The sequence below is a fragment of the Xenopus tropicalis genome, chromosome 1 (assembly GCF_000004195.4).
Source record: "Xenopus tropicalis strain Nigerian chromosome 1, UCB_Xtro_10.0, whole genome shotgun sequence".
Taxonomy (NCBI): Eukaryota; Metazoa; Chordata; class Amphibia; order Anura; family Pipidae; genus Xenopus; species Xenopus tropicalis.
The window spans coordinates 200,238,905-200,265,770 of record NC_030677.2 but is presented as its reverse complement, the minus strand read 5'-3'; the positions used below and the strand labels follow the sequence as shown (position 1 = coordinate 200,265,770).

The window sequence follows — 26,866 nt, the reverse complement described above, 5'->3', positions numbered from 1 at the left end:
CTCTGGTGGTGGGCCAAATTAAGGTGGTCTAATTGATTGGTCCCTGGGCCTATGTTTGGATCACAGTACTTTACTTATATAGACCAACAAGATTTTCACAGAACATATCTGGAACCCCCATCTGACAGGACTTTCCTGGCATATCTGGTCCTTCAGCTACCAGATGTAATTTGACCAGGCTGGGGTTTTAGCTTTGCACATAGCAGCCAGTGTTGGCCCATTTATGACTAGCTTTATTTTTTAATAAAAAGCCTCTTTTGTGCCTGATAAATGTAGCCGTTAATCTCACTGTGTAGCATAGAATTTAACATTAACAACTATCACAATAACTTCACTTAAGTGCCAGAGGCTACATTTTGGGCCTTAGTTTAACCCTTTATCAAGCAGCACTTGATGATAAAGGGCTGGATGAAAATCCCAACCGTTGCCTTTGGCAAAGTTTTTTACAGGCACAAATTCTAGGAGTTGTAGCTCGGGACCCAGAGTTCTACACTGTGGTTATTTTTATATAGCCATGAATCTTTGCAGTTGTGTGTCAGAGCAGCCATATTGTCAGTACAGAAAAGATTGTGTAAATAAAAAAAAAAAGTGTTGCTGTTTCATTTAGATTAGCCTTGCTCTGTAATCCCATGCAAAATGTTTTTTTTCACCAGTACTTGTCATTTACTGTATCAGTGATGCCTGATGAAATGGTAATAAAGAAATCCATACGACAGCTAACCTTTTCCCTTGTTAATGCTACTTGTATCTGAGTTCTTTTGTTAAGCCCATATTTTAGGAGACTTCAAAAACATTTGGTAGTCAATATCATTATTTTTAGGGCTCTGGCACACGGGGAGATTAGTCGCCCGCGGCAAAACTCCCTGTTCGCGGGCGACTAATCTCCCCGAGTTGCCTTCCCCTGCCATCCCACCGGCGAACATGTAAGTCGCCGGTGGGATGGCAGACGCGGCGGGGCGAACAGGGAGTTTTGCCGCGGGCGACTAATCTCCCCGTGTGCCAGAGCCCTTAGGGCTCTGGCACACGGGGGAGATTAGTCGCCCGCGATTAACTCCCTGTTCGCGGGCGACTAATCTCCCCGAGTTGCCTACCCCTGCCATCCCACCGGCGAACATGTAAGTCGCCGGCGGGATGGCAGACGCGGCGGCGCGATTTCACGCAAATCGCCGAAAAAGACTCGTGAGTCTTTTTCGGCGATTTCCGGAAATAGCCCCGCCGCGTCTGCCATCCCGCCGGCGACTTACATGTTCGCCGGTGGGATGGCAGGGGTAGGCAACTTGGGGAGATTAGTCGCCCGCGAACAGGGAGTTTTATCGCGGGCGACTAATCTCCCCCGTGTGCCAGAGCCCTTAAGGTTTAGCTGTGGCTGAAGAACCCTAATTATGATTACATTGTGCCATACAGCTTGCTGCTACTTGTCACAGCTATAAAAATAGACAATGCTAATTATTTACTGATAATTGTCTTTATGTGTGTTTTAGCAGAGGCAACTCTCAGTATTCTCTATGGCAGGGGATTTTCTGGCATTTAGTAGCTGCTACTAAGTAGCCTTTATTTCCTTTGTTCCTTTTTACTAACACATTTCCTTTGTCTTTTAACTGTGATTATTGCTTGCGTGGCCTGTGCCTTTAAGAGTAAGGGGCTACCATAAGTTGCACCCTTAAGACATCCCAGCACTTGACTGTTGCGATATAAATTGCAATCTCTTAAATCTGCCTAGTGGGCACTAAACTGACTTGTCATGATAGACCTTTAATCTTAACTTCGGATTACTGATCAATCTCTCTCTTTACTCTCCTAGTTTTCCATTGTTTTTTTCTTTTTCTATTTAATGTTACCCTGAGCTTTTGTAACAAGATTTCCTGCAATGTCTTTTACATAGTAAATTATGTTGGTTATGTATTTATTAGACACTGACAGTGTATGGAATAAATCTAATGAATGATTTTTGATCCTTGTCGGAATGCATGCAAAGTATTCCAGCAGCAGGATTGACCCCTAGCCCTTGGGATTTTTACTTTAGCTGCTAAACCCCCCCCCCCCCCAAAAAGTAATTACTTGTGTGTTAGTAGGGAAACAGGAGCAGTGTGGGAGCCTGTTCTGCCCGTATCTATCAGCATGCTTTCCCTGGTGTGAGCAGCAGCAGGTCCTCTGACCTTGGCACACAATTTTGCCTTCCTTCATGTGAATGGAAAAAAGGATTTCACGTTTCTGTGAGCTACATAATCCATTTTTTGTTCCAACTGACAACTAGTCTCTATGCCAGGACAGTTCTTGTTCCCCTCTGTCTCTGCTTATTTTGGGCTCCCCACCTTTATTTTGACCATTCTTCCATTGTTTCAATTTGAGCTCCTGAATACACTGACGGCTCTTAAACGGAAATAATTTGCCTTGCTGGAGCCTACAGTGAGTGAGGTGGTATTGTTGCCATCTGAACAATGTTGATAGAATCACTTGATCCAGACCTGAAAATTTTATATAAGTGGCCCTGTAATACCATTGATGAGCCCTAAAACATATATATTTCTATATAATGGCAAGTTATCTTTTACATTTTGTCATCCGCTGAGTGGTCATGTAAGGGATTTGTGGCTTCTAGGGTTTCTGTAGCCTGGTCCAGCTCCTGATCCTCAAGGCCAGGGGTCCCCAACCTTTCTTACTCGTGAACCACAGTCAAATGTATAAAGACTTGGGGAGCAACACAAGCACCATAAAAGTTCATGGAGGAGCCAAATAAGGGCTAAGATTGGCTATTAGGTGCCTCTATGCACCCTATCAGCTTACAGGGGGCTTTATTTGGTAGGAAATCACTGCTCAAGGTCAATAATGGTGGGTTCAATGTACAGAATGATTTTCGAGTAAAGCTGGTCATAAATCAGATGGTCCGCTGGTTTAGCAAGGTTGCCAGAGGAGTGTATATTTCACTGATATGCCCACCTTGAAGTGGGTGACATCAGCTTGATCTGATCATGTGGCCCTTGGGCAAAATGGTCGAAATACATTGATGGTTAACAGGCTGTTGGAAGAAGGGCTGTGTCAATGAGCTCCTCATCCCCACGGGATTTTTAAAACCTGCCCAATTAACATGCCTATTTTCAGGCAGATATTGGTCGCATAGGACCCTATGAGGGCCCCATACATGGGCTGATAAACTGCCGACCCGTGTACCTTAACACATTGCTGCCCACACCAGGCAATATATGCCTATAAAATACAATGATAATTGTGGTACAAGATAGGCGGCTGCATTGTTTCTCCAGTCAAGAAAAGGGATTTAATAGTGAGTAGCAACTCAAAACCAACTTACATATTTTTTTTCTGCAAATAAGTCTTGTATTGTATTAATATTCACTTTTCTTTTCTTTCAAAATTTTCACTTTCACAATTTTTACTTTCCCAGTGCCCAGCCGGCTTGGTGAAGAAGCCAAAATGGCTACTGGCAACTACTTTGGATTTACCCATGGTGCAGCTGCTCAGTATAGGTAAGTGATCTGTTATCTTTCTTTACAAATTAATGTTAGTGTTCCAAAAGAGATGCTGCAAACAAGATCACTAGCCCAGTATGTTATTGCTGAAGCAAGGGGAACATGTTTGCTACAGTAAGAAGTGGATGTAGAAGCACTTAGCCTATAAAATGCCACTGGGCCACAACTTCTATACCCACTCACATTATATTGTGAGTTATTGTAATAAGGATCTGCAGGAATGTAGCATGTTGTTGTCTTATAAGCAAGTAGTTATTTGTCTCCTATCGTGTTCTACAAAGTAAAACATGAAATAAAGCTACCAGACCAGATTAAAGGACAGAAAAGCACATTTCACTAGGAGGTGCCAAAATGTTAAACACCACCCTGTACCATGGAAAAACTAACTGCTGTGCTGACATTTTATTACTTTTGAAGTCTTGGGTTTTTGGTGACTGGGGGGAGGGGTTGAGTAACATTTTGTTACTCCTCAGTGAGTTGCGCTTTCCTTGTCCTTCAAAGCGGTTCTAAACCCATCCATAAAGCTGTCTTGCTGCACCCCATAGTTTCCTATAGAAGCTGATGCATAACTGAACACATGGAAAAAAAATTTGACAAGGAAAATTCTACTGAATAAAACCGTAATTATAAATGCAAGAGAATTCACTATAAGGGTAATGTCATACAGTTAAGCCAGTTGGGTTTCTGAGATTACCAAAGGATTCCATTAAAGGGCAAGTAAAGTTCTATTTATTGGGGATGTCAAATTGTTAGTCACTCTATTGCATGTATTGTTAACCTTGGACCCTTCTGAGTATCGTGCCGCCATTGTCAAGGATTTCCCATTGGTTGCTTGCTGTTATCCAGGACTGGTCACTTGTGCAGTATAATAACATAGAAAGTTTTACTTTATTGCTCATGATACCAGTTCTGGACAGCTGCAAGGGATCCCTGGGAAATCCTTGAAGATGCAGGCACAGGAATACACCAGGTGAGTACATTTTTCAAGTAGTTTAAGTAGTTCAACTTCAAGTAGCACTGTCCCGTGGTCCATAGTTTCCAGCTATGTTGTTGGATCTCTGCCACAGTTGTCCATATGACAATGCATGTCATAAAACAAACTAATAGTTTTCTATGTGTATTATTTAGTCCTTTAATAATCAGGCAAATACCTTTCTATATGTATAGTAGCAATCTTCTCTGTAGAGGGAGTGTTTTTAAGCATTGCTGGTTTAAGGCTAGAGTAGATTTAAATTAAATATATGGGTTGTGTTCATCTCATTCTCTTCTTCAGCCAACAGCCAGCATCTGGTGTAGCCTATTCTCATCCTACAACTGTGGCAAGTTATACTGTCCATCAGGCACCAGTTGCTGCTCACACAGTTACAGCTGCGTATGCCCCAGCGGCAGCAACTGTTGCAGTTGCACGGCCAGCGCCTGTGGCTGTGGCAGCTGCTGCTACAGCAGCTGCTTATGGTGGTTACCCTGCAGCCCATACAGCAACAGACTACGGCTACACACAGAGGCAGCAGGAAGCTCCTCCGCCACCCCCTCCTGTCACAACACAGAATTACCAGGTATGTATAAGATATAGCATGGCCAATGACAAGGAATGGGGGGTGGTATGAATTTAAAAACACTGAATAATTACTTAATAAAGGACAAAGTCACACCAATAGATTTTGTAGGCTGGTGTTGGATTGAAAGTCGGATGCAGTCGCATGGGTCAAAATATAATGGGACTGATAGAAAAATCTGAAACTACATGGAACATTTGCCACCTGTTGCGACAGGTCTGTCTGATGCGAATGCTGTGTCTGCATCCAACAAGATCAAAACTGTAGACACGGGAATACATATTTTTTCCCCCATTGAAATACATTGACTGCCAGACACATGAACAAAAGACATGATCCAACTTTATCTGATGCGATATTACAGCTATGTGGATCAGATTTTGTAGGATCCTACAAATTCTCATCCTGTTACTTGACAAGATTTTGTAGGTCAGATAAAATCTGTCCCACAAAATCTTATAAAAATAAAAAAATCTTACTTGTAGTTAAGCCCTTAGTATAAAAAAAGCTGCTTTGTGTTTGTGATCTCAAATGTGTTTTTTTTTTTTTTTTGTGAACCTCTAGGACTCGTATTCTTATGTCCGTTCTACTGCTCCTGCAGTAGCCTACGACAGTAAGCAGTACTACCAACAGCCTACTGCTACTGTAGCCGCTGCGGCTCAACCTCAGCCAGCGGTGGCAGAAACCTATTATCAGACAGGTATGTTCCAACAGGCCTTTTTTGTTTTTCTTCAGAATAGAACTAGATCATTTTTGCAGAAATACTTCACATTCTTTTTTGGGTTCTGTGCAGGAGTAGATGTTTTTTTTCCAATTCTAATATATTAACCATAGATACCTAATGTGCATCTTTGCTTATTGTTAATAGTATACGACTGAAACATTAACAGTTACTAGTGGGGTTGTACTTTTGAGCCTTATTTCAGCATTACATGTTTTTATTCTGCATTTGTAATTTTATATCAACATTTTAGACATAGACATTTTAGTAATTTTATTTGATAATGTTGATAGCCTCCTTTATTATTTTTAATATAATTTTGATTAAAAAAAACCTCCTTTGCTGCTTAAATTGCCTGACTAAATTAAGTTGTTTTCTGCAACGCGTCTTTTTCCCTCCTGCGTACCAGCTCCTATCGCCTTGTCTCTTCCAGTTGCTCCCAAGGCTGGCTACAGCCAGGGTGCTGCACAATATACCCAAGCGCAACAAACACGACAAGTGACTGCCATCAAACCAGCCAATCCTAGCCCTGCCACAACAACATTCTCTATATATCCTGTGTCCTCCACTGTGCAGCCAGTAGCAGCTGCAGCTACTGTAGTTCCCTCTTACACACAAAGTGCTACGTATAGTACCACTGCCGTGACATATTCTGGTAAGTTCTGAAGCTGCATTTTTGTTCATCAAGATTAGTGAATACATTTTCTTCATGTGCTTAAGTGTAGGGACTTATTTTTCCTTTGCTTTCGTTTAATAGGTGCAGCGTATTCTGGATATGAAGCTGCAGTGTATTCAGCTGCATCATCCTACTACCAACAGCAGCAACAGCAACAACAGAAACAGGCGGCGGCAGCTGCTGCAGCGGCAGCCACTGCAGCATGGACCGGGACCAACTTTACTAAAAAACCTCAATTCCAAAATAAGCAGTTGAAACCGAAGCAGCCCCCCAAACCACCGCAGATACATTACTGTGATGTGTGCAAGATCAGTTGTGCAGGCCCACAGGTACATTCTCTGTTTCAAATGCATTGTCAGATAGGGCTTAAAGAGGGGGTTCACTTCCAGATTTAACATTTAGTCTCTTATAGATTGGCCTATTCTTAGCAGTTTTTCAATTTGACTTCAATTTTATAGGTTTTGAATGGTTGCCTTCCGCTTCTGACTCTCTTCAGCTTTCAAATGGGGTTCAGCTAATAAACTATTGCTCTGTGAGGCTACAGTTTCATAGTTACTTATTGCTTATCTTCCTATTCAGTCCCTCTCCTATATTTGTTCCAGCATCTCACTTAAAGGAAGAGAAACACTATTAATAATAGGCTTACTTCCCCTTTGATTTATTTTTTTTGTTTTGGTTTTTTTTTTTCTCAATCTTTAGCTTGAATTTAACTTGCAAAGTAAGCTAAAGCAGAAGTCAGCTTCTCACCGATGATCTAAAGCACCTAAGCTTTTTTAGCATCTGCAGCTTAAATATATATGCTGCCATTATTACACCAAAGCTGTCTGAAGGTATAGAAACATAAATGCATTCACACACTATGGTCAGTTTAGTCAGCAGTTAATTAACCTGCCAGTATGTTTTTGGAGTTTGGGAGGAAACCCACGCAGACACAGGAAGAACATACACAAACCTTGCAGATAGTTCCCTGGCTGGGATTGAACTCGGGACCCAGCTGAGAAGTACCACTCACTGAGCCACAGTGCTAATTATAGCTGTTTTGGGGGGAATTAAGTATTAAAAAAAAAAAAAATGGTGTTTACTGTTGCTTTAAGCCACTGCCTTGTTGCTAGGGTAAATAAGACCATAGCAACCAGATAGGTGCTTAAATTCCAAACTGAACAAAAAGCTAAATAACTGAAAAACCATAAAAGAAATCTTCATGCACTAACATATCCCTTTTCTTGCTTACAATGTAATTGAAGTATTGGTGGCATGGTACATTTTTTTTTACTAGGTATTTTATTATGTTTCCATTTACAAGCTAGATCTGCATCCCACTGCCATAGTGACTGGAGAAGCTCTCCCACATAAATCTGCTGTAGAAATGGAAACAGATTTGCGATTTTTTTTGCTAGCAAGTGAAAGGGACAATGAAATTGACACTGGGGTGCAGCAACTGTGATAGTCTAATTACAATATATAACAGCTTTGTCTTAGATTCATTGCTGCAATTCTATGATTTATAATTATGTGCCTCATTTCAAGACTTACAAGGAACATTTGGAAGGTCAAAAGCACAAGAAAAAAGAAGCGGCTTTGAAAGCCTCCCAAAACACAACCAGCAGTAGCACAGCCGTTCGGGGGACCCAGAATCAACTCCGATGTGAACTTTGTGACGTTTCCTGCACAGGAGCCGATGCCTACGCTGCACACATAAGAGGAGCTAAACACCAGAAGGTACAGTCATTGGATATACACATTTTGTGCCATTGTTTTCAGTAGGGTGAGTGGGGATGTCTGGTATAGAAGGATGAAGTACAGGTATGTGATCTGTTATCCAGAAAGCTCTGAATTAAGAAAATTCTGTCTCCCATGGACTCCATTTTAATCAAATAATTCAGATTTTTAAATTTGATTTTTTTCCCTCTATAACAGTGCTGTCCAACTGGCGGCCCGCGACCCCCCTCTGTGTGGCCCCCCACCTGTCTGGCTGCTTTGATGTGGCTTACTCTTGTGTAAGCTTTGAATGGTATCAGTACTGTGATTAACTGCCCCCCCCCCCCCCCCCCCTGCATGGTTCTCACCTCAGATTCAGGCTGTAATCAGGCTGTATTGTTTAAATATGTAATTCCCTGTGTTGTTCACACCTTTTAATCTCTGCATTGTTCACCCCCTGCAGTGTTCACACCTCAGGCTCAGGCTGTAATCACCCCCATTGTTCCCCTGTTCACACCTCAGGAGCAGTAGAAACCCACAAATAATCCCTGCACACTACAAAAAGAACATATACTGAGGTGGTACTGCAATTAAAAAGTTTTTTAATATATAGTTATTGTGCAGACTGTAGGAGCAGTGCCAGCATTGTGTCACTGTATGCTGCCTGTGTGTGCCATACACACAGGCATCATAGGGCAAGCAGAGTATGGCACACACAGGCAGGGTAGGGAAGGCAGAGTATGGCACACACAGGCAGAGTATGGCACAAACCAACCAAGAATGGCAAACACAGTGAAAGTATGGCACACGCAGGCAGGGTAGGGAAGGCAGAGTATGGCACACACAGGCAGGGTAGGGCAGGCAGAGTATAGCACACACAGGCCAAGTATGGCACAAACCAGCCAAGTATGGCACACAGGCAGGGTAGGGAAGGCAGAGTATGGCACACAGGCAGGGTAGGGAAGGCAGAGTATGGCACACACAGGCAGGGTAGGAAAGGCAGAGTATGGCACACACAGGCAGGGTAGGGAAGGCAGAGTATGGCACACACAGGCAGGGTAGGGAAGGCAGAGTATGGCACACACAGGCAGGGTAGGGCAGGCAGAGTATGGCAGGTTTTTGCTGTACTACAACCATTAATATGGGTATGGTCATGTGATAACATAGGTGTGGTTTCAAGTGGGTGCGGTTTCCAAAAGGGGAGTGGTCAAAACTGGCTTCCATTATCGGCCCTCCACCACGTAGGTCAGAAAAATTCCGGCCCTCGGTACAACAGAAGTTGGACAGCACTGCTCTATAATATTAAAACAGTACCTTGTACTTGATCCCAACTAAGATATAATTACCCCTTATTGGGGGCAGAACAGCCCTATTGGGTTTATTTAATGGTTAAATGATTCCCTTTTCTCTGTAATAATAAAACAGTACCTGTACTTGATCCCAACTAAGATATAATTACCCCTTATTGGGGGCAGAACAGCCCTATTGGGTTTATTTAATGGTTAAATGATTCCCTTTTCTCTGTAATAATAAAACAGTACCTGTACTTGATCCCAACTAAGATATAATTACCCCTTATTGGGGGCAGAACAGTCCTATTGGGTTTATTTAATGGTTAAATGATTCCCTTTTCTCTGTAATAATAAAACAGTACCTGTACTTGATCCCAACTAAGATATAATTACCCCTTATTGGGGGCAGAACAGCCCTATTGGGTTTATTTAATGTTTTATTGATATACATATATATATATACACAGTTGGTTTTTACTTCTTATGCATGGGTTGATTTAATGGTCATGGATCAAAATATTTTTATAATTCTATATGTTTTTTAAGAACAAAATTAATATCTGGTCTGTATCTCAGATTGACCTTCAAATTTAAAGTGAATTAGATTCCTCTCAATCTTTGGAAATAGGCAGTTTGATAGTCGTATTTCCTTATTATTGTGCTACCTGTTTCTCCCATCTGTGAGTACATGGAATGGGTACCTTTCTTAATATTAAAGTATTAATAAAGCAACAGATTTTGCAGAACTGTACAATAAAAGGGCCTCAATTATTCTGCCCCATTACTTCTATTCAGTGTTAATGCTAGTAAACTGAAAATATCAGTTTTGGCATTTTGTGTTAACATGTGAAAGTTTATTTTCTACGTATCGAAACAATCCAGTGCTATTGCTATGTAAATGCATCATTTTAATTATTTTGTTTACTGATAATTTTCTTTAATATGTTTGACAGATTTCCGTTTTTTTAAAATAGATTTGCTTTTTGTGTTACTACTTTTCCAGGTGGTAAAGTTGCACACCAAACTTGGTAAACCCATTCCATCAACGGAACCGAATGTTGTAAGCCAGTCTGTGACTTCTGCAGCCGTCTCTAAGCCTTCCACCACCTCAAGTAGCACATCAGGTGCTAATGGGAGCTCTTCTGTGGGAGCCAGCCCTTCTGTAAAGCTGCTCACTTCTAGCTCCTCTCTGAGCACTTCAAGCAGCAGCAAAGCATCCAGTATGTCCTCTACAAGCATTGTCAAGAAAGTAACTACCCCAAAAATAACTTTTATTGGTAAGTAGATATTTCTAGAGGTTTCTATTATTAAACACTAACTCTGTTTCAGTCTTCTCTTTAATATATGCTGGGTTCTCACTGTTCACTCCCTTTACCCCTTAGCAATCAATAATTGATAGCTTACTGCCAGCTGCAACAGCAACTACACATAAACACCTACAGCCCCCCTACCAAATGGTAGAATCTTTGGAAAGTGCTCCAAGCACTTGTAATCTGTGTGTTAGTTTTTTGTTTGTTTTGTTTGATTTTTTTAATTGGTTGTTGATGATTAAAAACCCAGACACAATTATATAAATGTTTTTTTTGTTGCTAGTGTTGGTTTTACTAGAAAAGCACATTATCTATCAAACCAATATTTAATTTTCTTTAGTTTAATTTGTGGAAAATCAAAGTACCTTTTGTTGATCATTTTCAAACTAGACACATTAAGTAATTTTTAATTTTTGGTAAGGTGGAAACAAACTGCAATCAACAGGGAATAAGGTTGATGACAGCAAAATGTCAGACAGTGCAAAGACAACCCCAAGTACTGCAGCACAAACACAAGAAGCAAAGATAGATCCGATGTCGGAAGCCGCTCAGACTCTAGCAGCCTTACAGAGTGATGTGCAGCCTGTCGGGCATGATTATGTCGAAGAGGTACATTTTCCTCCCCAATCTGGCTTACGTGTTTAATATTTTTTAAAATGTACATTTCTTAAATGAACATACAGCAAGCAGTCTCAATTCTTCTTAGTAGTTTCCTGTTTCAAAGCTTTGCAAACTAGATCACTGGCTCTGCATAGTGTTGCAGCAGCAAGGGGAACACGTTTGCTAAATGAATCAGCAGTGGGAAAACCTTAGCCGTTAAGACTGAATTCTAACGGCTTTATGACCCAAACTGCAACACTAAGAAATGACTAAAGGGAAACTTTACATTAGACATTATGGAGAGAATGTACAATTAGTGTCCCTATGGCACTCCTGATATCACCACCTGTATACATGTACCACCTTGATATTTCTTATGTATATACATTATTTATAGGTTCGGAATGATGAAGGAAAAGTTATCCGCTTTCACTGCAAGCTTTGTGAGTGTAGCTTTAATGATCCCAATGCGAAGGAAATGCATTTAAAGGGAAGGAGGCACAGGCTTCAGTACAAGGTTAGTACCTGATGCATTATTTACAGCAGTACTTCCAGCTCACTGCTTTTAGGCCATGAAGTAATACATTTCCATCCAAACAGAAAAAGGTCAATCCAGACTTACAAGTGGAAGTAAAGCCCAGCATCCGAGCAAGAAAGATCCAAGAGGAGAAGATGCGCAAACAGATGCAAAAAGAAGAATATTGGCGAAGGCGTGAAGAGGAGGAGCGATGGCGAATGGAAATGAGGTAACTGCTAATTACATTTATTGTGAAATGATTTCTGAGCAATTTCAAGTCTTTGTTACAGTCTAAACAACATAGGCTTCATTGCAAATGCATGTTCTGCCCAGAGCTCTAACAACCTGCTATGACTGATGCAAGTTTAACTATCAAATTCTAGGCAGCAAGAGGGCTGCAGTGTGTCCTGTGTGGGGGACTGTAATAATGGCCTGCGTGCCATTAATAGTGAGCAAGAAAATGTATGTTTTTGTTTTAATCTGAACCAGATCACTAGATCTGCATGATATTGCAATGGGAACACGCTTGCTAGATGCAGTACAATGTTAGCATCGCTTAGTCTTTGCTACTGTATTATCCTATTATTTTTTGTAATGTACATTTCATAAATAAACATACAGCAAGCAGCCTCAAGCTTCTTTGTTAGTAGTTTGCAAACTAGATCACTGGCTCTGCATAGTGTTGCAGCAGCAAGGGGAACACGTTTGCTAAATGAATCAGCAGTGGGAAAACCTTAGCCTTTAAGACTGAATTCTTAAGGCTTTATGACCCAAACTGCAACACCAAGGGGTATATTTATCATGCTGCGTAATAAGTGGAGTGAAACATTACCGGTGATGTTGCTCATAGCAGCCAATCCAATGCTTTGCTTTGGTTTTATAACTGCTGATTGGTTGCCCGGGGCAACATCGCCGGTAATGCTTCGCTCCACTTTTTACACAGCATGATAAATATACCCCTAAGAGATGAGTAAAGGGAAACTGAAATTTACATTAGACATGTATGTTGTCTGGTATTCTTTAGCCATATAGATAAAATGGTAAGTAAACCAAATTGAGATCTAATTTTGTGGATGATGCTTGCCTATTTTTATCTACTGGTAGTCATCTCATCTACTTATAGATACAAATTTCATTCAGTGGAATCCATCTTGTTACAAGAGTCATAACAAAGGGTAAACAGAAAAGGGGTTATGTACTGGTAATCTACACACACCAAAAGGATTATTAGGAACACCATACTAATACGGTGTTTGACCCCCTTTTGCCTTCAGAACTGCCTTAATTCTACATGGCATTGATTCAACAAGGTGCTGAAAGCATTCTTTAGAAATGTTGGCCCATATTGATAGGATAGCATCTTGCAGTTGATGGAGATTTGTGGGATGCACATCCAGGGCACGAAGCTCCCGTTCCACCACATGATGCTCTATTGGGTTGAGATCTGGTGACTGGGGGCCATTTTAGTACAGTGAACCCATTGTCATGTTCAAGAAACCAATTTGAAATGATTGGAGCTTTGTGACATGGTGCATTATCCTGCTGGAATTAGCCATCAGAGGATGGGTACATGGGGGTCATAAAGGTATGGACATGGTCAGAAACAATGCTCTGGTAGGCCGTGGCATTTAAACGATGCCCAGTTGGCACTAAGGGGCCTAAAGTGTGCCAAGAAAACATCCCCACACCATTACACCACCACCACCAGCCTGCACAGTGGTAACAAGGCATGATGGATCCATATTCTCATTCTGTTTACGCCAAATTCTGACTCTACCATTTGAATGTCTCAACAGAAATCGAGACTCATCAGACCAGGCAACATTTTTCCAGTCTTCAACTGTCCAATTTTGGTGAGCTCGTGCAAATTGTAGCCTCTTTTTCCTATTTGTAGTGGAGATGAGTGGTACCCGGTGGGGTCTTCTGCTGTTGTAGCTCATCCGCCTCAAGGTTGTGCGTGTTGTGGCTTCACAAATGCTTTGTTGCATACCTCGGTTGGTTATTTCAGTCAAAGTTGCTCTTCTATCAGCTTGAATCAGTCGGCCCATTCTCCTCTGACCTCTAGCATCAACAAGGCATTTTCGCCCACAGGACTGCCACATACTGGATGTTTTTCCCTTTTCACACCATTCTTTGTAAACCCTAGAAATGGTTGTGCGTGAAAATCCCAGTAACAGAGCAGATTGTGAAATACTCAGGCCGGCCCGTCTGGCACCAACAACCATGCCACGCTTAAAATTGCTTAAATCACCTTTCTTTCCCATTCTGACATTCAGTTTGGAGTTCAGGAGATTGTCTTGATCAGGACCACACCCCTAAATGCATTGAAGCAACTGCCATGTGATTGGTTGATTAGATAATTGCATTAATGAGAAATTGAAAAGGTGTTCCTAATAATCCTTTTGGTGAGTGTATTTATCTGCCTTGCAAGGACCAAATATGGAGTAGCTACCATTGGCTTGTTTAGGTCAAGTCATAACCGTAACATGTTGCTCACCTCTGAATTGCTGGCTTGTAGGCTTGCTCAGCGGTTTCTTTACGTTGCCTCTAATGTTGGGTTGACTAAATGATTTTCTAGGCGCTATGAAGAGGATATGTATTGGCGAAGGATGGAAGAGGAGCAACATCACTGGGATGATAGACGCAGAGTGCCTGAAGGAGGTTATCCACATGGTCCTCCGGGACCCCCAGGCTTGTTGGGAGTTAGGCCAGGGATGCCACCTCAACCTCAAGGGCCATCAGTAAGTTTCATAGTAAAATGTCTGTGCTCCTATTGAATATTAGGCACTCCAAATTCAGTGGCAATGGCCAATATTTACCATACCATAGACTTCATGGTGTATGCAAAATAACTTTTTTCTTCTTCGTTTGAAGCCTTTACGCAGACCAGACTCCTCTGATGACCGCTATGTTATGACAAAGCACGCTGCCATCTACCCCACAGAGGAGGAACTTCAAGCAGTACAAAAAATAGTGTCACTCACAGAGCGAGCACTTAAACTTGTGTCAGACTCCATGGCAGACCAAGACAAAAGTAAGACAAAGGAAAGTGATGATAAGAAGGAGCCTTCTAAGGAGAGGTATTGCATCAGGATTTTCTGCAATAATATATATGGAATTTGGCACTGCTGTTTAATTTGCGTGTTACATGCCCCATAACATGTGCAATTGTTTCTCTGCAGAGCCCTGAAAGGAGTCCTGCGTGTCGGAGTGCTTGCTAAAGGGCTACTTCTGCGTGGCGATAGAAATGTCAGCCTTGTTCTTCTCTGTGCTGAGAAACCAACCAGAGCCCTGCTGAGCCGTATAACCGAAAGCTTGCCCAAACAGCTTGCAGTTAGTGTTTACCTTCAATTCTATTGGCATGCGTTACTGTAATATAAGATGAGCAAGTTCTGAGTAATCTGTTAAGCATTAACCAAGGTGTTTCAGATATATTGTTTAAATGGGATATAAAATAGGTGAATGACTAAATGGAAAGATAACTAACAATAAATTGTAGCTTCAGAGACAAATAGATTTGTGTGTTGGGTCAGTGACCCCATCTGAAAAGGAAGGCAAATAATTAAAAAAAAAAAACTTTGACCAATTGCAAGGTTAAGAATGAGACATGCTATAACTTACTAAAAGTTAACCTAAAGGTGAATCGCCCCTGTTTTTTGGGGCACACTACCTGCTTTTATTTTTTTGTGCTTTTTTATTATTATTTATTTTATTATTTATTCCTTTATCATTCTAGATTCACAAATGCATTTTTTTGTGTGGCGTCTTGAGATCAACCTAATCAGTTTATTGTTTACATATAATTCATTTCTTTTTGTGTATTTTCCAGGTCATATGCCCAGAGAAGTACGAAGTTTCTTGCTCTCTTGCAGAAGCAGCCATTATTCTGAATTCTTGCGTGGAACCCAAAATGCAAGTTACCATAACCCTGACATCTCCAGTCATAAGAGAAGAAAACCTGAGGGATGGAGGTTGGAAAAAAATAGCAATGTTCCCCTTGTTTGTTTTTTCTATTGTGTCATTGTATTTTTGGGATGATATATCCTAAATCAATACATGCTGGTACATGCGTTCATGTGAGATGCAAAGTTAAAGCTGGAGTCTATATTAGATCAGTATTTTCTTAAGATGTAATCTTGTTTGATGTGGTTTGTTTGAGTGTTGTCTTTCAGTAGGTTAGATCTTTACTCATTTCTCTGACATAGCTTTGGGGGACACAGGCACCATGAGGTAATGTTTATAGTCTAGGAGACATGACTCCCAATAATACCACCATTAGGCCTTGGGGTGGACTTGCTTCCTTTCCTGTTAAAGGTTTAGGTCCCTCCACAAACCTGGCTGCCGTACAAGAACATGTGCTATAATGTGGGGAATAGACCCCCTAGTGCCTCATTGCATATTATATTGTGTTCTTTCCATGCAATCCTTATTGCCAGTTACCTTTCAATGCAAATTGACCCCGGGCTTTAGCTTTACTGTGTAGCATCCTTCAGGCTTCTTTTATTCCAGAGTGATTTTTTTTTTCTTTAATCTGGCCCCCCGACTGGCAACTGAGGAATCTGCTCCATCAGCTGCTCCATCTGCATCAGCCAGGCCACCACCTATGTAAAGGGGTGGTTCACCTTAAAGTTATTTATTTAGTATATTATGGAATGCCCTAGTCCTAGCAACTTTGCAATTAGTTTATAATTTTTGAATTATTTGCCTTTCTCTTCTGCCTCTTTCCAGCTTTTAAATGGAGGTCACTGACCCCGACCTTGAAAGACTATTGCTCTGTGAGGCCACAATTATATTACTGTTTCTTTTCATTACTTATCTTTCTATGTAGTCCTTCTCCTATTCATATTCCCATCTTTCATTTTAAGCACTGTCTGGTTGCTAGGGTGATTAAGACCCTAGCAACCATATAGCTGCTAAAATACCAACGTAGAGCTGCTGAACAAAAAGCTAAATAACGGAAATCCCATATGAAATAAAAAATGAAGACCAATTGCAAATTTTCGATATAGATGTCTACATCATATCAAAAGTTAAAGGTGAAATACCCCTTTGAAAGCATAGTGGGAGGTGTGCAGGCAGGCAGGGCATTTTGTGTGCTGCTGTTTTCGGCTTGATGGCAGATAAAATGACCTGTGTGCGTTTAGCCTATTATGTCAGTGCAGTTCCCCTTTAACATTACTGTATAAGTGGCCTTTGTGATGAAGCCTTTTAAAATATCTTTTCATACGTGCGAGACCACAGTGTTTTAAAGCTATTTGCCATTAGTTTTCATCTTTATTTTTGTGGTTTTTTACAATTCTGTTCTTCATTTTTAAGGCATGGAGTTTAACCAGTAGTCAGAATGAAAGATGGACAGTATGAAGCCTTCCCAGTCAGTCTGCAAACGCCAGTGTCCCCCATTGTACTTGCAGGGATTCCAAACCTATTGGCTACTAAGCAAATGTATTGCAGAAATACACAGAGGAACACTTTGCATCTTTACAATGAAATGTTGTGTTACCAGTATTGTTACTAAGGCTCTGCTCAGTAACCCCCAGGATCCCCACTAGCTTACCCGCCCGCAGCCAGCATGATCCGCGTCTCTGCATATCCACTTGGTTCTTTCGCTCCTTGGGTCAGATGCAATGACATTTGTTTCCTTCCACTCACATCCCTATAGTTATGTGTTTGTGCCTAGGAAAGTGCTTGCCAGGCAACTTACAGCCCATTAATAAGACACGAGCAATACATTAATATGTGTTAGCATGAGGGTGTTGATTATAGAGCAGAGCCGTAGCTGTACTTATTTTCTGGTTGTCCTAGTTCTCCCATTAGCCCTAAGTTTAGAAAATGTCTAACTTTCCAATGAGTATTTTGCCTGCATGCTTGCTACCCACAAAAAGGAAACAAAGCAGTCGTTTGTCTGGCCCATTGTGGATCTGGTTACACGGAGGAGCTGGACTCACTCGTACAGTGGGGGGACTTGTAGTGTGGTAGGGGGATCCCCTACCCAAGCCATTAACTAAAATGCTACAACTATGAAATCTTTACTGTATCCATCATACCCACATACTGTGACTTCTCGTCATAATAAGTGGTGCTAAGTTTCTTTGAATGTTCTGGTCACCCAACCCAAGGATGACTTTGTTCCAAGATACATAGCACTGCTGCACGTGGCCCCATAAGGTGCTGTGCTCCTAGCTTAGGGCACCACATAAAGCACCTTTAGCCGTAAAGCTCCATTCAATGTTATTCTGTAGGATAAAACAGATGAGTACTACATCTATTTAACTCTGAATTGATACATGACGATGATTAACCCTTGCTACCCCAGCAAGTATATGTGTTTCTATTGTTATCATTCCTAGCCTCTATCAACTTCTAAAATCTTTTTAGCAGAGAGAATTGGTTCCTTCCAGGAATTGCTGCCGAGACATCGGAAGGATTTTTGACCAAGGTTTTTCTGGCTCAGTGTCACACCAGTCATGTTCTGTAGGGAGGGGGTTTGGTTACAGAGTCCAGGCATCTGCTTTTCCTTTCCTTCCCCCTTCTCCTCTCACATTGTTCACACTGTTTTATGGCCCTAAAGATGTGCCGTTTTTTGTTGTTTCCGAAACCTTGACTTTCTCCGGCCATCAGACAGTACGAACACGGCATTCTTTCCACTGATTAACCCCTTAAAGGGCTTTTGAGGCTGGTTTTACTACACAATTGTTCTATTGCTTATTCCTGATGCATTCCTGAGCTGCATTTTTAAGGGGTTGATCCGAACAAAAAGGAAAATGGGATGCAAAAATCCACACTAGTAGATCAAGGGGTTTGTAGAATCTATGAAATGGGGGGGGGGGGGGGCAAGTTTGACCTGCTGATAGAACGAAGGGGCCTTTTAACTTATGTCCTAAAACATCTGTTATCACAGGACGTGGCACTACGGGTTCATGTATTACTTCTTGGCTTACACACATTGTTAAAGGGCCCATAATCCTACACAGGAAAGCTACTTCAGTACAAAAGTGCGTTTCTGAAACATTCACAAATGTATATGTAAAAAAAAGATTCTTAAAGCAAAACTCAAACCAAAATAATTTGAATAGAAAGTCTGTCTTTTCTATAGGAACTCACTTTACCAGCCCAGAGGCTCAGCAGCCTTTATAACACTAACGATCAAGGCTTTTAAAGTTGCACGCAGCAGCTCCCCATATTCTGATCTCCATAGGCTTGCGTGTCTGTGGCACTGCACGTGCCCAGTCTGCTCTGGTCGAGAAGCCAAGTTTAGGGATCAACAGTGATCAAAACATAAGCAGAAAGGGAAGGTACAGCTGGGAACTGATGCTGCACTGTGATTAGTGATGTGACATGATAATGTTTAGTATGAATCTGTAACCCAGGTAACTCACAGTACGTGCTCTGGGCTGCTGGTATTTAGCAGAAAACAAGATGCGGGGCTACTGGGGCATCTTTGGGGGCACAGATCTTCCCTGCTAAAGGGCTGTGTTGGCCTTGGGCTGGTACAGAAGCCCAATGTGTTTCTACCCTGATTCTTGAGCGGAGTATTAAGGGAAGGCTGGCACATTTAGCTTTTTCATCATAAGATGCAAACAGTCTTTTGCCTTTACACATGCATTTGTGAATGTTTATACTAAAAAGGATTTTTTTTTCCTTTTAGGTTGAGTTTATTTGTATTCGACCTATAGTTCCAGTCCTATTATCTTCACTGTAGTGGATTTCTGCATCCTTTCTGTCTTTTGCTCTTTGTACTGGTGCATTGTGACCAACCGTCCTTTCTGTGACATTTAGTTGTGTCCAGTAGACATTATCATTACACAGAGACGATCTATTGCCTAAGGGAGGGTTTATCTGTTTTACTCTTTATAAGCAACCGAGCCTTTTTGTTTCAGCTGTAAATGGTAAAAGCGTCAGAGTTCTATAACTTCAGCCTTTTTATTTTAGCAAGGGAGCCATTATGAATGCTCAGATAGAAATGCCAGAGCGGTATCTATGGCTTGTGTGACACTGTTGCTACGTAAAGAAAGTGTCTTGCTCACCTGGTCAAACACCCGTCCCTCACTGCACTTTGCCAATTCAATTCATTTTAGATGTAACCCCGGGTATGGTGAAAGACCCACCGGACGTCTTGGACAGGCAAAAATGCCTTGACGCTCTGGCTGCTCTGCGCCACGCTAAGTGGTTCCAGGTTCGCAATATCATTTTACTTTCTCTTTGTAGCCTTATGAGAGATTAGCACTAATTGTCTGTATAGAAAAACACGCTCGTACGTGCCGTTGTTCCTTTTAAATTCTAAGATGACCAGAAAATTGTAGTCTAAAAACGTCATGTTTTTACATTTTTACTTGTTAATGAAAATTTCAATTTTGTTTTTAATTTTTGTTTATTTTTATTTTTCCGTTCCAATATTTTTCTGGTCATGAAATAGATGTTGATAATCAAGGCCAACTCATTTCTTTCTTTATTTTTTAACTGTCCCCATCATAGACTGTGTTGTGGATTTGTAATATTCCATAAGGCTGCATTTTGCTGAATGATAGGTGTACATGTTAATGGCTATGTTTCAAGCTTTATCTTTTTATATTTCTTTTTATCTTTGTAGGAAATGAAAGGTGCACGGTATCTGTCTGGCAATGTGGCTTTGCTGCAGGCAAAGGCACAGTGTAACAAACCAGACATATTCCAGCAGCCTTTCAGTCCCTACCCATGCTTTCTTTTCCCCCCTTTCTTCTGTTCTGTAGATTTTATTTTATTTTTTTTCTTTTCTAATGTCTCTGTAATTAAATTGTATTCTTTTTCTACAAGGCATTGCAGGCGGTCACGAGGCATAGTTTAATCCTCAGCAATGATATTTCATTTTCTCAGTCTATTTCTAAAATACCAGAAATGGCAGCACATTAATGGCGTTCCCAATAAACAATGGTATTTTAGAGTTGATTCTGTTTCTTTTTAACATTCTTGACTGATTTAATTAAATTTATTTTCTTGTTCTACACAAGGCTAGAGCCAATGGTCTGCAATCCTGTGTCATTATCATCCGCATTCTTCGTGATCTGTGCCAGCGCGTGCCCACATGGTCTGACTTCCCAAGCTGGGTATGTAGCTTGAATATATAGGATGGTGCATTAGCGAGGGGAGAAGAGTCCAATTGCATTTTCAGCTGTCTGTGAATTGTCAGCCTATAACAGCGTTAACCACTTTTGTCCTTTCTTTGTATGCAGGCGTTGGAATTATTAGTTGAAAAGGCTATAAGCAGCTCTTCTGGACCTCAAAGCCCAGGGGATGCTCTGAGGAGAGTTTTCGAGTGTATTTCTTCAGGCATTATTTTGAAAGGTAAGCCTATGGAATGAGTTGTCTGGTCATGCTGAAGCGCTTGCCTGCTGGTAACTTTAAAATAGGTATAAACTGCTAGTGAGCGTGTATCACATTCACATATATATTATGCCCAGTCTTTTATTGTGAAATTGCAGAAAGTCTCTCTACTTCCCATGCAATTCACTGTAAAAGGCATGTTTAGATATTAGAATCTCTATTGCCCTATGAGCATACCGATTCACTTCAGCTTTAACCATGTTGTCTACTGTCATGGGAACTATTTTAGAGAGAATCTGTGTTAGTTGTAGGTTCATGTTCTGCAGCTGGTTTATTTCTTTTAAACAGTCATTTACTCGGGTAATGAAATCAAGCCCTATTTAACCACAGTGTCAAAAATGGCTTCTTTATAAATGTCTTAAGGTGGCCATACACGCACCGATATTATCGTACGAAACCTCGTTTCGTACGATAATCGGTGCGTGTATGGCATGTCGGCGAGTCGACCGATATCGCAGGAAGCTGCCGATATCGGACGACTCGCCGATCGGACAAGTTTGAAAATTTTGATCGGGCGCCATAGAAGGCGCCTGACCAAAATTCTCCCTTCAGAGCTGAATCGGCAGAAGGAGGTAGAAATCCTATTGTTTCTACCTCCTTACCTGCCGATTCAGCCCTGAATGGTGTGTGGCGGATCTTACGATGTTTCGTGCGACCGATGGTCGTACGAAACATCGTCGGATCGCCACGTGTATGGCCACCTTTACAAGGAGCTGGCAGATATGAAAACATATAGAATTAACAATATCTAGAACAGCAAACAAAGTTTCATTCCATAGCTGATCCTAAGAGGTCCTTAGTCTGAGCCTAAAGGGGTCGTTACCTTCACATTATCTTTTGGCATGATATAGAGTGAGAGCTTTTATTCAGCAGCTATCTGGGTGCTAGGGTCTGAACAACCCTAGCAACCAGGCCCTGATTTGAATGAGAGGCTGGAATATGAATAGGAGAGAGTCTGAATAGAAAGATAAGTAATAAAAAAAAAAAAAATAGTAATAACAATGGATTGTTTTGCTATTTTTTATTCATATTCCAGCCTTGCTAGGGTTATTATTATTAGGACCCCCGTTTGAATGCTGGAAAGAGAAGGCAAATCATTCAAAAACTATAAAAAATAAATACATTTAAAAAAAACAAAAGGGCAAAAAGTTGCTGTAATAGGCTTTCTGTAACATGCTAAAAGGTTTCTGAACGGTGAACCACCCCTTTAAAAGAATACGTAGGACTGGTCCTGCCAGTGTTTTTCTGGGTGAATCTAAAAGAAACTTGTTGATACACTTGGATATTGGGGGTGCACTGAATCCATTATTTTGGGATTTGCCCGAATCCAATCCTACTTTGCGTATGCAAAAAAGCTCATGGAGGGTTCAAGGAGAACATTTTTCAACTTCCGTGTTTGGGTTGGGTGCATCCCTATCAGATATCCATTTGCTACTCAATGTTGTTTATTAGGCACTAAGTAATCATATAAGGCTGTAGCCTCTGGGGGCTGCCCATTTGGGCTAGATTGCCACTGAAATGGCATTGAGCTGTAGTCGGCGCATTTAACCGCCGCCCATGACAAAACCGTGCATTACAAATGAATCATTGCATTGGGACCGATTGTCAACTGTTTGTGCAGGGGGTCCCGGCTTGCTGGATCCGTGTGAGAAAGATCCATACGACACCCTCGCCACCATGAATGACCAACAACGGGAAGATATCACATCAAGTGCACAGGTAATAACTTCATTTTGTAGATAGGTTAAAAAGGGGGTTCGGTTTTATTATTGTGATGTAAGAAATCCCATTATATTTGGGTTATTGTAAGAAACTGAATGTACTAAGAGCTACTAACCTGGAAGTGTCGGGGTATCGCCCTGTGTAATATAAAATCAACTTTCCCTGGGGCCTGGGGAGTTAAACTAAGTCCATTTGTATCCAAAGAAACTCTTACAGTTAGAATCTCTGTTCAGCCATTTAAATCCATAGACTGACCTTCCCCAATACCCACTTTTTTTTTTTTTTTTTTTTTTAGTGTGAGGTTATATTCAATATTTATTGACAAAAAGGGTCTTTCTCCTTTTAAGATTTTTTAATATGCAGTAGAATGTCCTATTAACAAATTTACAGTTGGCCACAAATTTTATAGATTGGCCACATTAGTGCCACAGAGAACACTATATTTATTCTGCAGAAAGCTTTACCTTATGTAAAGGTAAAGAGCTTTAAAAGCTCCCTCCATTTATTTAATATAGCAGCTGCCATTTTAGCTTGATCTCTGTAGCTTCCTGCTGCAACTCTAGCCGTTGGTAGCTCAGATCACACATTCTGATGGGAGAGGGAGTGAATTCTGATGGGAGAGGGAGTGAATTCTGATGGGAGAGGGAGTGAATTCTGATGGGAGGGGGGAGCAGGAGAGAGCTGTGCAAACTCTGGCCCCAGGAATGAAGGATGTTTTTGAGAGGAAGTCTGATACCCAAGAACATGTTTACATAAAATGAGACAAGAAATCCTGTGTTTCTTTTGATAGAGACTTTTTCTAATTTGTTGAGCAAATAAGTTCAGAGTCATGTGATATTGTTTTCCCTCTTCCCAACAGTTTGCCCTGAGGCTGCTGGCGTTCCGTCAGATATACAAAGTCCTCGGCATGGACCCCCTGTCCCAGATGAACCAGCGCTTCAACGTTCATAACAACCGCAAGCGAAGGCGAGACAGCGACGGGGTGGACAGCTTCGAAGCCGAAGGAAAGAAAGACAAGAAGGATTACGATAACTTCTAAAGAGCAGGACTTCTTCAGTCTCTGCGAAGTACTTTCCAGAATTCTACATTTCCACATACTGGGTGTCCCATCAGGTCTGGTCAGCAGGGTAGCGCGAGCCAATCCAGGAGAGGGGCTCATTGTGCTTACCCTGCGTCAGATCTCAGTCAGTTGCTCCTGTAGTATAGCTTCCGCCATTGTAAAGCTGCTTTAGTTTCTGTTAGAAGATGCTTAACCCTCTCCCAGTGATAACATTGTCCATTTACTCATTCACCGCTCTCTAGCGCCACCTGTTTTGATTGCATAAGATTTTTAAGTTATATAAATATATCTATATGTATCCGTAGGAAAGCACTCGCCTGTCCGACGTGTATTTCTCTCTGCTAGCCGTCAGCCTATCATTCGCCATCGTGCTGCAGTCACAAGCCTAGTGTTTTTAAAGACCCGTGGGAAAGGGAAAGCTTTCTTCATTAGTTGTAATTTACTTTGTAATAAATATGGCACGAGCCTCACTATTTGTTTTAAAAAATGTTTTTTTTTTTGTTTGGTTTCTGTAAATTGATGCCGTTGATGTACTTGTTGTGCGAGGATTATAATAACAATTGCTTTTTTTTTTATTTTGGCAACAAAGCACTCGGAAGTAAATGTCTCAACCCAAACTCGTGGCATTTGTCTCAAATGATTAACTAGGTATCATTTCAGCTTTGTGTTACCCCGTTAGGTTAGCGAGGGGCGGGCAATATATCTTTCCGTTATTCGCTTTGGTACATAGAAGCTGACAGTACTGCATGGCCTGTTGTTCATTTTGTTTGTTAAACGCTTGTACTTAGGTTCTATGACTGACGATCAGTTTGATTGTTGTAAACAGGGCTAATGTAAATACATATGATTGTTTAGTGAATTAATACCTTCATGTCGTACATGGCTATCGCTTTCTGTCAGTGCATTGCAGCAGACTGGCGTGTCCTGGTGGATTTGGCTGAAGACTGGCATTTACAAACATTGGGGCTCATTTTTTCAGCCAGCTGCTGGTAGAACAATTCGGTTGCCATGGGTTACTGCCCACAGGCAGATTTGCCCGGTGTTGATAAATGACCCCTAACGACTTGATCATTTCCCAGCTTCATTATAAAGGCCCAATTTAGAATAGGAAAATGTTTTGTTTATTTTTTACTCTAAGTAAGGAAATACTTGCAGAGCTTTTTTTACCCTTTTATTTCCAGCAAACCTAAAGCCAAAGGCGCTGACTATGTTGCCATTGCTACGTCCTTTGATTGATGCTGCCAAGTCTGTACTGGCAACACGTGGCTCTCATTGGGTTAAACTATATACATATAATATGTAATATAAGGCATTACATTTGCTCAGTAGTAGCAACTTATAACAACCAATAAGATGTTGGCTTTTAAACAGGAGAGCAGTAAGTTCTGCCTGCTGATTGGTTGCTATGGGTGCCTGCTCCTGGGCTGACTTGGTGCTTTTTATTACATAGCCCCATTGCTGCTTGGGAGGCCTCGACAGCTAGACACTTTATATATACACCATCCTTTGTATAATTAATATCATTGTCACAATCTGCACATTATTGCTCTGTGTGTTCAGTTAAAGCCAATTTACCCAAAATATATAGGATAGCGTTTATCAAACACGGACCCTTTTATAATTCTGCGTTAGTGGGGGGGCCGTCATATTGTTAGAATGTACAAAGGCAAAGCCTGAAAATAATTTAGACAACAGCATCCCTAGTGTTCATAGATTGTAACTGCACTAATCATTTCAGTCCTCTATTAAAATGTATTTGGCCGTTGCTGGGGCGTGGAATATTTTTTTTTTTCTGCGAGCTTTAACATTGGTTGATTCAGTTTGGCCTATTTATTGCCATTGTGGCCTATAGAGACCCGCCTTAGGCTACCTGACGGCTCCCCCCACATACAATAGGGGCGCTATGTGCTACAACTGTCACTTTTGTGGTTCTCCCATGTTGCACCCCCACCCCTTGTCATTAATGCTTTGCTTGTAACTTCTCACCGTATAGAACACATGTTGCAATGATCCCCGTTCCTCCATTAGTTAATACAGTGCAGTTTCAGTAAGTCACTCGGTTATAGTAGAAAGGCGGCAATGAGACCGGGCACGGTGTCCATGTTGAGACCTCCCATGTGTTCTGTTCTGTTGGGGGATTATGGAGGAGTTGCCGGCCTCAGTTTCATGATGTAGAGGGCTGAGTATATCTCCTCGTTTGCATCGTACAGATGTTATATACGCACTGGTACAGATGTTATTGTCATCGCACTGCAGTGAAATAAAGCTCAAAGTTGACAATCCATGTTTGTTTATTGTGTGCACTAAATCCAGACATTTATTCCATAGGGCTGCTATATGTAATAAAGCATACACCAGCCCTGTTCACCGCCAAATACAACCATGAGCGCACAGTGGGGCTCATTTATCAAGTGGGTAAATTTGTCCATGGGCAGTAACCCATGGCAACCAATTGAATTGTTACATTCATTGTTCTACCTGCAGCTGGCTGAAAAACAAGGTAATCACTGATTGGTTGCTATAAGTTACTGCCCATGGGCAAATCTGCCCACTGTTGATAAATGAGCCCCACTGTGTATAGGCTGAATTACCCGCTTTCTCACATTAACGCCGGCTACACTATAGGCTGAATTACCAGCTATCCCACATTAACGCCGGCTACACTATAGGCTGAATTACCCGCTATCCCACATTAACGCTGGCTACACTATAGGCTGAATTACCCGCTATCCCACATTAACGCTGGCTACACTATAGGCTGAATTACCCGCTATCACACATTAATGCCGGCTACACTATAGGCTGAATTACCCGCTATCTCACATTAACGCCGGCTACACTACAGGCTGAATTACCCGCTATCTCGCATTAA

At 41.3% G+C, this 26,866-nt stretch overlaps 1 protein-coding gene and 3 non-coding genes across 11 annotated transcripts in view; all 4 read left to right on the top strand.

Moving 5' to 3' along the window:
• Positions 1–26,276, top strand: part of zfr (zinc finger RNA binding protein) — a 34,880-nt gene extending 8,604 nt beyond the window's left edge. For 2 of the 8 annotated variants that reach the window (XM_012960891.3, XM_012960883.3), the window contains exons 3-22: positions 3,401–3,482; positions 4,759–5,041; positions 5,606–5,741; positions 6,196–6,417; positions 6,520–6,767; positions 7,966–8,157; positions 10,432–10,705; positions 11,160–11,347; positions 11,736–11,855; positions 11,939–12,084; positions 13,652–13,708; positions 14,434–14,596; positions 14,730–14,935; positions 15,038–15,188; positions 15,685–15,826; positions 19,931–20,028; positions 20,840–20,935; positions 21,062–21,173; positions 22,834–22,931; positions 23,794–26,276. In XM_012960891.3, coding sequence (XP_012816345.1) covers positions 3,401–3,482; positions 4,759–5,041; positions 5,606–5,741; positions 6,196–6,417; positions 6,520–6,767; positions 7,966–8,157; positions 10,432–10,705; positions 11,160–11,347; positions 11,736–11,855; positions 11,939–12,084; positions 13,652–13,708; positions 14,434–14,596; positions 14,730–14,935; positions 15,038–15,188; positions 15,685–15,826; positions 19,931–20,028; positions 20,840–20,935; positions 21,062–21,173; positions 22,834–22,931; positions 23,794–23,973 — 3,194 coding nt within the window. In that variant the 3' untranslated portion in view covers positions 23,974–26,276. Of the gene's footprint in view, positions 1–3,400; positions 3,483–4,758; positions 5,042–5,605; positions 5,742–6,171; positions 6,418–6,519; positions 6,768–7,965; positions 8,158–10,431; positions 10,706–11,159; positions 11,348–11,735; positions 11,856–11,938; positions 12,085–13,651; positions 13,709–14,433; positions 14,597–14,729; positions 14,936–15,037; positions 15,189–15,684; positions 15,827–19,930; positions 20,029–20,839; positions 20,936–21,061; positions 21,174–22,833; positions 22,932–23,793 lie in introns of those variants that run through there. The other 6 variants (XM_012960881.3, XM_012960875.3, XM_012960903.3 and 3 more) reach the window with 5 other exon arrangements.
• On the top strand, positions 3,538–3,670 carry LOC116408494. The gene has a single exon (XR_004220997.1). It is a non-coding gene; the product is annotated as a small nucleolar RNA SNORA66 (small nucleolar RNA).
• Positions 11,465–11,599, top strand: LOC116408492. Its single transcript, XR_004220995.1, has one exon. It is a non-coding gene; the product is annotated as a small nucleolar RNA SNORA66 (small nucleolar RNA).
• Positions 12,507–12,641, top strand: LOC116408493. The gene has a single exon (XR_004220996.1). It is a non-coding gene; the product is annotated as a small nucleolar RNA SNORA66 (small nucleolar RNA).
• Positions 26,277–26,866: the final 590 nt, after the last annotated feature.